This window comes from Epinephelus lanceolatus, chromosome 10, assembly GCF_041903045.1.
Source record: "Epinephelus lanceolatus isolate andai-2023 chromosome 10, ASM4190304v1, whole genome shotgun sequence".
Taxonomy (NCBI): Eukaryota; Metazoa; Chordata; class Actinopteri; order Perciformes; family Serranidae; genus Epinephelus; species Epinephelus lanceolatus.
Genome location: NC_135743.1, coordinates 22,892,410 through 22,906,280, shown reverse-complemented (window position 1 = coordinate 22,906,280; position 13,871 = coordinate 22,892,410). Strand labels below are relative to the sequence as shown.

The 13,871-nt window shown below is 44.7% G+C and overlaps 1 protein-coding gene across 5 annotated transcripts in view; it reads right to left on the bottom strand.

The window, feature by feature from the left end:
* The window catches only part of kif13a (kinesin family member 13A), a 49,737-nt gene that overhangs the window by 2,003 nt on the left and 33,863 nt on the right, over positions 1–13,871 (bottom strand). Inside the window, exons 17-39 of one of the 5 annotated variants that reach the window (XM_033640397.2) lie at positions 13,416–13,635; positions 12,130–12,292; positions 11,860–12,003; positions 11,626–11,775; positions 11,353–11,517; positions 11,064–11,237; positions 10,793–10,944; positions 10,562–10,694; positions 10,232–10,378; positions 9,452–9,484; positions 8,416–8,515; positions 8,162–8,288; positions 8,007–8,062; positions 7,797–7,921; positions 6,976–7,152; positions 6,775–6,867; positions 6,513–6,665; positions 6,339–6,416; positions 6,191–6,241; positions 4,758–4,845; positions 4,487–4,638; positions 3,455–3,622; positions 649–1,816 (exon numbers count right to left, since the gene is read on the bottom strand). In XM_033640397.2, coding sequence (XP_033496288.2) covers positions 649–1,816; positions 3,455–3,622; positions 4,487–4,638; positions 4,758–4,845; positions 6,191–6,241; positions 6,339–6,416; positions 6,513–6,665; positions 6,775–6,867; positions 6,976–7,152; positions 7,797–7,921; positions 8,007–8,062; positions 8,162–8,288; positions 8,416–8,515; positions 9,452–9,484; positions 10,232–10,378; positions 10,562–10,694; positions 10,793–10,944; positions 11,064–11,237; positions 11,353–11,517; positions 11,626–11,775; positions 11,860–12,003; positions 12,130–12,292; positions 13,416–13,635 — 4,017 coding nt within the window. The remainder of the gene's footprint in view (positions 1–648; positions 1,817–3,454; positions 3,623–4,486; positions 4,639–4,757; positions 4,846–6,190; positions 6,242–6,338; positions 6,417–6,512; positions 6,666–6,774; positions 6,868–6,975; positions 7,153–7,796; positions 7,922–8,006; positions 8,063–8,161; positions 8,289–8,415; positions 8,516–9,451; positions 9,485–10,231; positions 10,379–10,561; positions 10,695–10,792; positions 10,945–11,063; positions 11,238–11,352; positions 11,518–11,625; positions 11,776–11,859; positions 12,004–12,129; positions 12,293–13,415; positions 13,636–13,871) is intronic. The other 4 variants (XM_033640398.2, XM_033640399.2, XM_033640402.2 and 1 more) reach the window with 4 other exon arrangements.

Below are 13,871 nucleotides of genomic sequence, written 5' to 3'. Positions count from 1 at the left end.
GGGCCACAGCAAGACTTATTTTAGCCACCTAAAAAAACAGTTATCAGTTAAAGTGACTGTTTTTGTCAATGGAGTCTGGTGGCTTTAAGATAACTTCAGATCCCCATAGGAAAGGGCTTTCTGACGGCAAGGTAAAGCTGTATAACACAATAAGTGTGAACACAATAAAAGATGGCTCCTAGAACTACGCAAAACTTTCTCCAGTCCGAAAATGCCTGTCACATTTGAAATGACAAACACGAGGAAAAAAAGCACACCACTTTACGACTTTTGAGGCTGAGACCTGTGAGTAGGGGCCGACAGAGATTTTTTTCCCCATTGTGGATTAATCCGGTCATGCTGGTACTGACATCTGAATTTGATATTTAAACAAGTCTGATAATATTGTGGTTGATATTTCTATTTTTAGACACATAACACTGACAATTTTTTAAAATGACGATCCTTAAATTTTGGTTTACAGAGAATTGTGACCAAGATCTGTAAAGTGGAACATGTAAAAGCGCTCTCTGGTGGACAAACTATGTGATGACAATTTCTAAATGATCTCAACATTTGTCAAACTGAACTTGTCAAATAATATATATGTATTTGTTGGGCTCTACGAACAGAAAGTAATTCTTTTGCAAATGACTTAAAGGGACTCACCCACGGCCATGTCAAGCTTCACACCAATCCAGATCCCCTTAGCAAACTCCACCCCTCCAACATAATGGACTGTTCCTCTCCTCTTCCCCACCCACACCTGCTCCCCTGGGGCCATCCAGTCAGGAAGCTGAGCTGCAGGCGTGCTCTCATCTCCGCTGGAATCTCCTGACGGCTCTGCGCTGCTGGGGTTCGGGCTGGGACAGGGACTTCCGTGGGGCAGATCTCCCTGCGCCGGCTCCTCGGTCGGAGGTTCTCCTCCTGCTCGAGGAGTCGGGGCAGAGGATAGGGTTGTAGACAGAGGTGTGACTGGGGATGGCAATGCTGGAGATGGAGCTGAGACTCTGTCAGGCACAGATACTGTGGCTCTAACTGAAGTGCAAACTGGAGTTATGTTAGGGCAGGACACAGCTACACTAACAGAGTCTGTATTATTTGGACATTTGCTTGTAGCAGTGGAAGTGTCTCCAGGAGCAGATGTGTTGATAATACCAGAGACATCAGAGGAGTGTTGATTGCCAGTGTCACGTGTTTCTTTCGCCAAACCTGCCTGCTCCCACCCCTCTGTAAATTGTGCTAAATCACTGTCTCCAAAATTGTCATCAGCCCCTTTAAAGTCAGTGAACTCCTGGCTGGCACTGAGCACACAGTTGTGAGGCAGAGGGAATGTTTGCTGCTTGTCCCTGCAGTTTGGGATACCGATGGGCGAGGAGGCAGGGTGGATGAGCAGCTCCTGAGAGAGAGGAGGCTGCTGGGTGTCACTCCCTGCAGGAACACCTTTGGTTTGGGTGCAGCCTCTTCCAGCAGGACAGCTGAGAGGGTCTTGAGGGTCTCTGGAGGTGCAGCTGAGGTGGTCAGAGCTCTCACTGGCACTGAAAGGCATGTCAGACAGCGTAGCGTTGGAGGCACTGTGTGAAAAGTAGCCACTAGTGCAACTGCTGGCCGTGGGGCTTCGAGCCACCTCTCTCTCCCCGCTCCCACCTCCACACCGGCTTCCCTTCAAGTCGGACCGGGAGGATAGAAACCCCTCCTGGCTCTCAAGAGTGGCGTTGTAGATCTCAAAGTTTGCAAAGTCCTCCGGGATGTAAGGCTGAAAGCTGCTGTGGTCCTGAAGACCCCGATTGAGATTCAGAGTCATGTCCACATCCGTCTCCTCGTCCTCAGAGTCCTGCTGATCAAAACAAAAGCAACAGGACAAAGGACACATCCCACCAGACATGATGTCAGCTATAGCCTGTATGGAGCATTAGTCTATATAAACACTCTTTTTAAAGTAAACAAGGACAATGAAAAATGGCGTATAATGTGATAATGGAACATGAACATAGCGTATGAAAAATGTGGCACATTTTATTGTTTTCTTGATGTTACTTAAAGGTGTTTGCTACTGTACTGTTGTACTTGTGTGGGTCATTGAGCCATTGTTAACAGTGAAACATGGCAGTGTGAGGCTGTACAGCACTAAGTTACAACCTATTTAAACACTGCAATAGCCACTGCCACAAATTCTACAATCTAAATCTGCTGCTCTCAAGGCACTTGAGTTGTTACTCTTTTTTTTTTTTAATTAAAGCTATAATGCTCGTATAATAATCGTATTGTACTCATTGGTACAATATATTATCTTGATGACACATTTTTGAAAGCTAAATATTAACTTTGGACGATGTCCTCACTGGTGAAGGAAAAAAGTTCAGCTGCCTCCTTTTCTATTTTGCAAAAAAAAAATTTCTTTCTCTCATGATATGTATACAGTTATATATATCACTTTTATGTTGTAATATTATTTTCGTTTTGAAAACTTTTTGTTTCAAATGAGCCTAATTGGTTTTCTACCTCTCCCTGCACTGTATACTATTTGTAACTGTTGTCTTGTTTTGTATTTTAAATTGTGCAAAAATAAAAACAAACAATGAAAAATGTATAGATCTCTAACAATATGTATATATCACTAACAATGAGTTGATTTTGGTAACTTTCCAATATCAGGATGATAGTGAATTTTGTGTCTGGCCCAAGGAGACTTGCTGGGCAACCAATGATGACAGAGACTCTGCAAAAACAGGCTGCGTACCCACCAACTTAAAAAAAAAATAAAAATGCAAAAGAGCTTCAACAATCATCGGCATATTTCATATCGAAAGACATGATGCTATTTCAAATAGTTAAAAAGTCTGACTGTTTAAGATTGTTGGATTGTTTTTCACAAAAAAAGATGTGTGTCTTTGTTGCATAGAAATATTTGTTTCTTAAATAAATGTAAGCTAAAGTGATTGCAGTACGTTTTAGTATCATTTTAAGAATTTGGAGCATGTTCTGATGATTATCATGATATCATAAATGGCCATTCTTTTGGCCAGGATAATTGTTACATTAAATTTTGATGCCTAACACTGACTTCAAGAATCCAATCAAAAAGTCGCACTATAAGACACGATATAAGTGACTTTTGACTTGTTACGATTATATGATAAAAAAAAAAAGAAGATGAAAATAAGCTGACCTAGGAATTATTTTGTATGTTTTACCTACTTATTTTAGGAAGTTGTAAACAAAGTATGTTTGTTGGGAGGGAACTCAATACAACTCCTGCCAGTTCATGTGTATCGTCACCAGCTCAGAGACGAGTTGAAAAGGTGTTAATGTGTAACTCTTGACGCAAAGTGTGGCAGCGTGAACATATCTGAGTGCGATACTTACAACAGTGTGAGCATGTGTCAAGTCAGTGTGTCATAGGGTGTATATGTGCGTGTGTAACACTCTTACAGTAACCCTCAGAGCGATGTCTTCTGGTGTGTGTAGCACTTACAGCAGTGTGTGGCAGTGTGTGGCTGAGCTGTCTGCTGGTGGGAGTGGTGGGGGTGGAGGTGGAGGTGGAGGTGGAAGGCTTGCAGTGGCCCTCGCTGCCTGCCCTGGGCCGGCGCCAGGGGCAGGGAGGGGGGAGCAGTGCAGGGCTGTCCACACATGAGCGCATGCTCTGCGGATGGGTCAGAACAACACTTCACACACACACGCACACACAGCATGCATGGAGCTGGGCAGGCCAGTTACACAGTTAGTGCCATGCAGTTTGATATTTCACAAAAAAACAGTGCTTGAAGTGTCCTCAGTGTGAGTAACTCTACTGTTTACGGTAACACCACCCCTCAGGATATGTTTGTAGTCTTTTGAACCCTGTTATCTCATATCTACACACTATCATGGCCCGTAGCAAATATCCAAGCTCTTTCTATCTTTTAATATCATTGAGAAAACCTTTTTTATCCTGACTGCTGCTATTTGTGTACAACTGCAGTCACACACGCTAATCCCTGCTTACTGAACCATTTTACTGCCAGCTAGAGACCTCTACCCCCCACCCGATGGTACCTCTTTTAGTCCACTTCAAGCACCAATGAAAACAAATATGCAAGGTTAGTTTAAATGGTTGGAACAGCCACAAGCTGAATCTGAAAAATCCAATTATTACAAACAAATCAGACAAGAGACTTTATAGCGTAGCTCTGTCTAATTCAGCGTTGTGGTTCTCCTCAGTTGAAGTCATGCTCCTGTGAGTCATGCTCTTTTATTTCAATACAGTGACATAAACACAGTGAAGGGTGCCATCGTGGTTTTTTTCTGCGGCCAGTCACAACAGCAAAGCCATTTTCACAAAAATCATCGCACAGCTTTGGACGATTACTAATTTTTGTCAATGTCTGTATATTCATCATGTTGTGGAAAAATGTCATGGTAAAATGGGGTTGGACAGAGGACTGATGAAACAACGATATGTGGGAACAACGTGGCAAAACAAAGACATGAACACTGTCATGAGAAAGAGTGAACTTCTCCTCCTTACTTCCTGTCCCAGCAGCGGCCGGGCCTCCAGGACTTTCTTGGCCTTGTTCTCCTCCTTGACAGGCAGCAGGGACTTGAGGAACTTGGGTGGCTGAGGGGAGAGCACTTTGAAGGGGCTGGAGTTAAAAAATGTGGGGCTTTCTGGAACCAAACCTGTGTGGGAGCGTTCAGGGGTAACCACGTTATAATGTGACAACACAACTCTGTTTGACACACAAAAAGAAGCCAGGACACAATGCAGCTGCTGCATATTTAATGTTTCTGTAGTTTACCTGAATTGTCCTTGCATTTGATGGGTGTGGTACAAAGCGAGGCCTCTGGGGGATTGCAGATCGTGCTGTCCAAGTGATCGCAGTGGTCCTGGACAATAATATACAGGAAAATTGTTAAATAGTGTGAGGTAAAAGTAGCACTGCAGCCAAAAGACTCCTTCTGCTCTATAGTAGACTTTACTTCTAACCATCTACAACAGGTCTATCCAACTGATGGCCAATGGGCCAACTCTAATAAAATAGACTACAATAAAATACACACAACATAATTCACACATTTAAGGCCGTTTTGAAAAGATGAGTTTTGATGAGTGATTTGAATGGGGAGAGGTCGGTGCAGTCTCAAATGTGTTTGGGGAGAGAGTTCCAGAGGGAGGGGACAGCTATGGAGAAGACTCTGTTGCCCCAGGTCCAGTGCTTGGGCCTGAGTGGTGGAGTCAGGAGGGTGGGATCAGAGGAGTGGAGACTGCGGGAAGGAGTGTGGCAGTGGAGCAGGTCTGTGAGACAGGAGGGGGCCTGGTTATGGAGGGCTTTGTAAGTGAGGAGAAGGACTTTGAATTGGATGCATTGTGGGACAGGGAGCCAGTGGAGGGTCTGAGGGACAGGGGTGATGTGATCACAGGAGTGGGAATGGGTGAGCAGACGGGCAGCCGAGGTCTGGCTGTAGTGAAGTTCATTTAGGACTTTGGATGGTGTATTATAAATACTGCTGTTACAGTAGTCAACTCTGGATGTGATGAATGCATGGATGAGAGTTTCAGCAGCAGCGGGGGAGAGTGATGGGCGGAGATGAGCTATGATAGCCCGCAAATCAGTTCTGTTTAAACATGAAAATTAACACCTGGAGAAGAAACAAATCATGCAAATGACAGACATTTTGCCACAATAAATTCCTAAAACTAGTCGAACACTCCTGTGCTCCCTGCCTAATTGCCACACAACGTGACAACACGTTTAATCAAAATCACTTAATTCTACATGTCTTATTTACTTGTTTTAGCTAACAATAACCAAATCCTGCAAAAAAAAAAAAAAAATCCTCTCTCCTTAGTACAACTGGGAAGCCATAGATTCGTAAGCTGTGACCAACAGTCACATGACAAAAGCGCTGTGAAACTTTGACTGAGCTGCAAGCTGTTTACACAGAGCAGAGAATAAGAAAAGTTGTAAGTAGAGGTTGTAAAAATGTAAACAGCAAATGTAAATTGCAATGTAGTGGAATAAACATTTTGAAAAGGTGGTGGTGTGTTGTGTACGTAGTGTAAATATGTAAGTAGAGTAATAGCTCAGGGAAATGTCTGTCCCCGGGGTCCCTTCTCAACATGTGGTCCTCTGAACTACATCATTGAAGAGTATATCATGATGACATCATCATAATGAGAGGCATTCTTATTTTGTGATTACAGAATATTTACAAATGTGACCTGACTTACCCTACAGTCTTCATCCTCACAGCCAGTCAGGTCTGTTTTACTACATGAAGACTAGAAAGCAAGAAACATGTTATCAGTGTCATGTCATCGAGTAACAGTAACTTCCATATAGTTCAGTGGGCAGTGCAGTGAGTGATGTAGTCATTACATGCTGTACATTTGGTGTGCTGATACTCCTTCTTAGGTGTCTCCCCTTGGCAGTGAGCACTTCCTTCACTGTCACAGCCTTTAGAGAAACAAGACAAGACAGGTGCACCTTGACATGAGCCCTAATCAGATTGTTTTGTGTTTCATTATGTCAGTATGCTGCTGCGTAAAATACCTGTCGTAGCCTCTCCAGACTGAGGATGTTCTCCACTTCTAGAACTCCTCGTGTGTACTTCTCTATGTAGGTTTCTCCATCCTGAGTCTCCTCGCTGTCCCCGCGAGCAGCCATGAGAGCCAAGGTCTCCCTTTCCTCTGGCTCCTCTGAGGCCTGAACAGAGAAGAGAGGAAACGTGTAAAGGACCGACAACAGTAAACATTTGTCACACATCTGTAAAGCAGCCATTGTTAGATACAGTAGTAGAATGAACAAGTTGTACCTTTGGTATGTTGGACACGATCTCATAAGTCACACCACAGGAATAAAGCGTGTTCTTTAAGGACATTCTTCTCTTGAGACTCTGAGTGAAACTCTGTAGGAAACAAACTATTGATCATTAAAACACAATCCATTTCTGCAAACACCACCTCTGCTGTGGGCTGCCCCTCTCTGATTAAAGTCTGATCCCTCTTGTATTAACCTGCTTGTTGTAGATGTTGACAGCAATCCTCTTGCGGAGCACCAGCTCCATGGAGGCAGGGTGGCTGAGCTGCACTGTGGCTTTGATGATCAGGTAAATCCGTTCATTAGGAGACGTGATGCGGTTGAGGTGCACAGAATCGTGGATGGATGAGTCCCAGGAGCACACTGCGCACACCTGATGAAATGGAAGAGTTGTGTTTTAATAACATAGCTTTGTGATCGTCTACAGAGAGAGAATCTATGCCAGGCTAAACACACAGAAAGCCATGTAGGTGGGCTGTGGCTTTGGGTTTGCAGCCGTTGGCTAATGAGCAGAAAAATCACCATCTCATGACACTTAAGCATATTAAAGAGTGTGGCGATTGCTGCATGGTAACAGTTGCTGATCAACATCAAAAGAAAACATGAAGAAATTTAAATGACCTTTCTTTTAAATCCCTGCTTCCGTGAATGATGCCGTGCAATTACATGACTGTGTAATTGCTCAATTATGCACATAATTGTAGGACAAAATATGTTGCCTTGAACTGCGTGTGTCTGTGTGTGATTAACAGAGGAAAAAACAACCACTAGCAAGATTAAACTGGTAGAATCGGCAAACTTCTACTACTTATACCAAAGCATCACCAGTATGTTTACAAAAATACACAACATACAAGTTGTAGATGATGAAGCAATGGAAATGCCACTACCTAAAACAGTGTCACTCAGCTTTAAACCACAATCTCTGAATCTACAGCTGCTTCTGAACTTGTGCATGCTTCCCTGAGTTTCCTTTATTGGCCACAGGGGGGCAGCAAAGTCAAACCTTTTGCTTACCTCCTCATCACTGTGCCTGATGATTGGCAGATAGAAGAACTGGCTCCCATGCTCCTTGGGCAGGATGGAGTTAACGCCTGCAGCATGTGGGCCAGTCAGCTGCTCGTTCACTGTCAGATTATCCGCTGGTGGCATAAAAGACAGTGTTTGTACAGGACTGAGAGGAAGCTACAAAATATCAGTTGATATAAAGACTGTGTCCGGCCTTACCATTTAAATCCAAGAAGAGCACGGGGATGTGAGCTTCCATTCCTGCAGGCGGTGTCCTATGAGGATTTGATTATGAGGTTAACAATGGACAAAAAGTGAAGGGCTTCAAATGAAGTAAGTCAGACATGTGCATTGAAGTGTGTTTGTGTTTTTACCAGTCTGCAGGAGCTCCAGGGATGCCACAGCCAGGTGCAGGTACCAGCACTGCGTTTCTCTCTTCAGTCAGGCCAACCCACTGCTCCACCAGCCGAGCTTCACGCTCAACATCTTCCTCTGACTTCTCTGGATACATAAATGAGAAGTTTAATCACAACCCATGGACGAAAATGAAAAAACACAGGCGACACACAGCAGTCATGCTTCAGGTCCCTCAGCGAGAGGCACCTGTAACACAGGGCCTCGGACTCACCGTGTTTGTTGATGATTTTCTTGATTTGTTCATCAAGGTACTCTCGTCGTTTGATCAGGGCCTCTGACCAGCGCTCTCGGACACAGTTGAGATCTTCCTCCTGGAAACAAGCAGAGGCCAGAATCAGTGCCAGCTGGCTCAGAAAGGCAGAGAGCTGCTGCAGGACATAGTGCCGTGTTAACAGGGCCAGGTGAGGGTGCACAGGGCTGATCTGTCTGAGGGTGTCCCATAACTGCTCCTTAATACACCCGCTAGCCAAGCCAAGTGAGAGCTAATTTAAGTTCCAAGGTCCCAAGGTGCATTTTGGGCTGAAAAACGATTATGGTCAAATTCTCATAACAAACACACACACACACACACACACACACACACACACACACTGAACCTCCTGGTAACACCTCTGCAACTCACACACATGCACTCACACACACGCCTCACATGCACACACCAAATTGTCCTCACATGCAGCCACAGCCACCCAAAGTCCTACCTGGATGTACAGGCGATCACTCTGTGAGAGAATCACAATGTCCACAGTAACCAACAAGACCTCAAAGCCGACCTTATTACGCTTCTGACGTCAGCACACTTCCACCATGCAAATTACTGTAAACCATGCAGCCATGCAATGCCAAAGTGATTCAGTGAGGATTATTATTCCTGCAGCTCTTCAGTAGCAACAAGCAAACAGCAGCATTAGTGTGCAGCAACCTAAGGGGGGAATGCAAGAGAGAGCGGGACAGGATCCCTGGCAGACGGACTGCTGGCCGGGAGCTCGGCCCAGGGCGGAACTGTACTTTGCATAGAGGGCTGCCAGAGAATGGTTGGTGTGATTGATAATTACAGCGTCAGAAATCATCCACATGTGCAGCTGCTTTTTAATAAAGCACTCATTTAGTTGGCACAGCCCTCTGCCTCCTGCCTCACATGCCCTCAGCAACAGGCCTAGTCGCAAACACACGGTGAGGTTGGTTTTCCTTCATGCTGCAGAGTGAGCTACAGGGGGAGCAGCAGCAGGAGGAGACTGAAAGGGTACCTGATAACTATCCATATCGTCTTCCTCCTCTCTCTGGCAGGAGAGAACACACTCAGTCAAACGTGGGGAACCATAAAAAGGCTCTGACAGCTCATAGCTTACCATCCACTGCTCATGTAACTTCAGAGGAATCTCACACCCCTTTTCCACCAAATTAGCTCTGGTTCTGGAACAAGTGCCATCTGAGACTCTTGGAATCTTGGTGCTATCTAGCAAATCAGTTCACTTTCCACAAATTTTGCGAGAAATCATTGTAATCAACCTGCTATTTTTGGTTCTAACTGGGAACCAATTCATTTGTGGTCGAATTAGGTAGCACGAACCAGAACAGAACCTGCTCTATAATGGTGGAAAAGGGGTATTACATCCATACTGTATGCTTTTGAGTAATGAATGTCTCTAAAAACAATAATCAGCTCATAACTATGATTCTGAATGTGGAAAATAAAAAAGGAGTTCACCAAATTATCCCTTCCTTTCTACATCAGGGCACATCAGTGCATGTTAACAGAACAAACAGGGCACTAATGAGTTTGTACATTCCTTAGCCTTCTTTAGACTCTCTGCCAGCTACCCAGATGAACCAGTCAAAGCACGCAACCAGAGACGGACTAAACATACTCTGGCTAAATCAGCATAATATTGTTTATCACTGGCAGGAAACAAGCATACTGTTCCCATAAATGCGGAATCAATCCTATTTTTGTCAACACAATAGATCCATAGTCTAAGCTGCATGTGAGTATGTTGTGCAAGAATGTGTGATAGTGTTTCACAGACCTGGTAGCTGTCGAGTGGTCTCTGTAGTTTGGTGGAGCGAGCAGACACACAGCCAATAGAGACAGACAGCACAGCCTCCACCAGCAGAGGCAGAGTGCCTGAGTTTTGGACCGGCTTCACACACACCTGCAGCCTCCTGGAGTGACCCTGCTTGGACAAATCCCCATAATAAAACATCAGAGTGCTGCTGCCAGTGCTGCATTCTCAAAGCTCAAAGTGCTACACGCACACGGCTGTTTATAATGACATCATTAGTTATGATCAGCATGTGTTTGATGCAGGCCAGCCAGTCTGACCTAAAGGGAAACATGCTCATAATTCTTCTCTGACCTGACGGAGTTGGAAAACTCCTCCTGTGCTGACGTCTTTTCCGGGATGCAGCTCCACGGGTGAGTACTCTCCCTGCTCGTTCAGCTCCTGGATGGAGATCACCAGCTCGATCCTGCGAGACACCTCACTCCACCTTAAACACACAACAGCCAAGATCAGTAAGTTGTGAAATGTCACTGTGTGAATATGTGTGTGTATGCACAAGTCTGATTGCAACATATGTAATGATACCTATCTCGGAGCGTCTGAGTCTTGGCTTCCAGTGCGTCTAACTCCCAGAGTGATCGTCCGTTCCCAGCACAGCGGTGACCCCACACTTCTATGGCCAACGCTCCGTCTGATATAAACTCCAAAAACTCATCTGTCACATGCACAACGTAGTCCTGCACAAAGACAAGAGGTTTGTAGTGGAGCTGTAGTTTACACACATTCCAGGAATTTAAAATTCTGGAAGACATTAATACTGTCAAGCAGAAACAACCGGCAGCTCCATTTCAAGTACCTTGCAGTGATCAAACTGGACAGTAAACTGGGCATCTGGGCTTCGAGGGGAAGGTCTGTCTGGGCTGACCATGGGTGGAGCCACAGTGGGCTCTCCGTGCTCCCAGAAGGTGTACTGACAGAAGACAAAGTTGGACAGGTTGAGCGGCAAACCTGTGGCCTCCCTTATCCGCACCTGCAGCAAAGAGACAAGTAGAAGGGATGAAGGTGAATTACTGAGCATTGACGTACTGGGACAGCCATCAGTTTGTCTTAGAGATAGATATCGAATGACTTTGAAATGGCTTTACCCTGCAGGTGAGCCTCTTGGCCATGTGGACGATCTCCCCATTGGTGTCCATCACCTCATAGCAGCTACTCTCGCTGGAGTTCTCTGACGAGTCGTCTCCCCCAGACAGGCGCTCTGGTACGGCTCCACTCACTCTCATCAGCTCAATGTGCAACCTGCCTGCTACCTGTACACACAAAGCAGGGATATAATAATTATGTCCCAAAATGTCCACATTTTAAATACATGTGCGCATTATCCTCTCATATGGACCTGATGTAATAAGAACCTTTACCTCTCCCTGCTGGCTGATGATGGGGACCGCATATTGCAGTCTGACATCATGAAAAAGGCACTCCAGAAAAATGTTGGCCACTCCTATCAGGTTGTGGTTTTCTTGCGCTTCATAGAACGGGTCACAGTGCTTACTGTTTGCCTTGTTATACTGAAATAAAACAGAGGAACACTTGAAAAATTAAATTATTATTTTTGCTTATCTCTTCCTGTCTCTGATCCTCTTGTTTCTTACCATCTCCTCTGTGCCTTCCTTCCAGTCCCTGTAGTGGTCTCTCATATCCACCAGTTTGTTTTCAAGCTTCTCAATGGTCCACACCTGGGTCCCCCTCCCTTTTCTCCGAACCTGAATGGCCGGCTCACTCACTATCATTCCACGCTGTATAAAAACACAGATTTAGATTTAGACAGATTTAGACACTTCTCATGTTTCAGCATATTTTTACACTTAGTGAGGCGATGTGGTGGTGGTGGTGTGTGATTGCAGGGGGTTCAGAGGCCTGACCTTGCGGTTGGCGCTGAGGTTGGCTGCAGGAATCTGAAGGGTGACCTGATAGTCTGTCAGTTTGTTCATCTCCTCCGCCAAAAAGTTGGCTTCTCGCACCAGGGTGTTGGCTTTCACAACCTGCTCTCTGAGTCGAGACAGGCTCTGACGAAAAAGCTCATCCCTGACACACACAGAGACAACAGAACACAGAGATCATTCATTCACAAAGATGAAGACCTGACACCTGTTACGTACCCTCTGTGTGGATTTAACTACACACACAATCCTCATTTATAGGAACTGCTAGTGCAAAACATTCACAGAGGTAAGAGGGAAGTTACTGATTGACTGAATGTGATGTTTATGTTTTAGTAAAAGGGTCACTAATTCCTGCATCTCAGATTTAAAAAAAAAGAATGTGTATAATGATGTGCAGAGGGGCTTTGATTTTCTCAGTAAACTACACAATAACGATGCTGATTCCAGCATAGTACACGCTGCTACACTGTCAGGAGAGTTTTGGTGTTGTAGAAGTGTTCATCCCTTTACTACAGCATTTTTCAAATGATACTTTCAGTAGGAATGGGTGTTATATCTCAGGACAAATACAGGAAGATGTCAAGTAACTTTCTTTAATTTCAGATAGCATCTTAACAGGTACAGTATACTATGCAGGAGCTGTCGGCTACTGTTTATAAACTGTATCAGCAAACGTGAAAGTGAAAGCCAACCCCAGACTCACAGTGGTTTTAAGATAAGCTTTGTCTGCTCGGTGTTTCACCAATTTGTTTGCTTTTTTCAGCACTGTATCTGTGATTTTCATAGCTTCCCCTGGGACAACTGCTGTTACAGTCTGGCACCTGGTCGCTACTGTTTAAAAAGTCCGATCTCACCTGCATGCTGTACCAAGGAATCAAGTCTCTGCAGATAAATAAACTGCCATACACTTCTAGTGGGTCATAAGCAATGATTGAGAGGGATACTTCTGTATGAGTCTGTATTTTTTTAAAGCTAAATCTTCATCCTTTAATGTGAGGAGGAACTTCACAGGTTCATGCCTCACTGATAAAGCTACAGTAACTCAATGACTCAACAGCTACAAAATTCCAGTGAGACATTTTTAAGACTTTGCTGACACCAGGGTTTAAAAACTGTATTTGGCTTCCACATGTCCATATAACATCTAATAGGGGGATACTGTGAGCAAGGAATATGACTTCATCTCTCAGCGTTCAGTCACGAGGCAGGCCTCCCTGCAGTGCACCGTTTGTATATCAGAGGGTGTGTGAGTGCATTCCACTGACCGCTCCTCTGTCCACAGCCGCAGCTTGCCGTGTGGTGTGTGTGTCGGGAACGTGAGGCGCTCGCTGCTGCTGCGGTGGTGTTGCAGCGTTTTCTCCGGAGACAGCTGTTGCCGTAGCGACTCCAGCTCTCGTTCGTACATCACCCTCTGCTCCTCCAGAGCCGCCCTCTTCTCCTCCAGGTACTGCTTCTCCAGCACCTGGACCACATTCTGCATGGGGTCTGCACACATGAGAAACACCACAATTCTTACTATAATGTGAAAAAAAGAACAGTGCTAAAACAGACATCTAGTCAAACAACCAGAAATTAAACAGATTGACAGAAAAAAAGATGACAACTTTCATCAATTTTTAGGAACCTTGTTCTTTTATCAAGCACAAATGTCAAATACTTGGTGACTCTATTGTCTCAAATGCTAAAGGGACAATTTATACATCTAGATTGTTTTGCGTGAG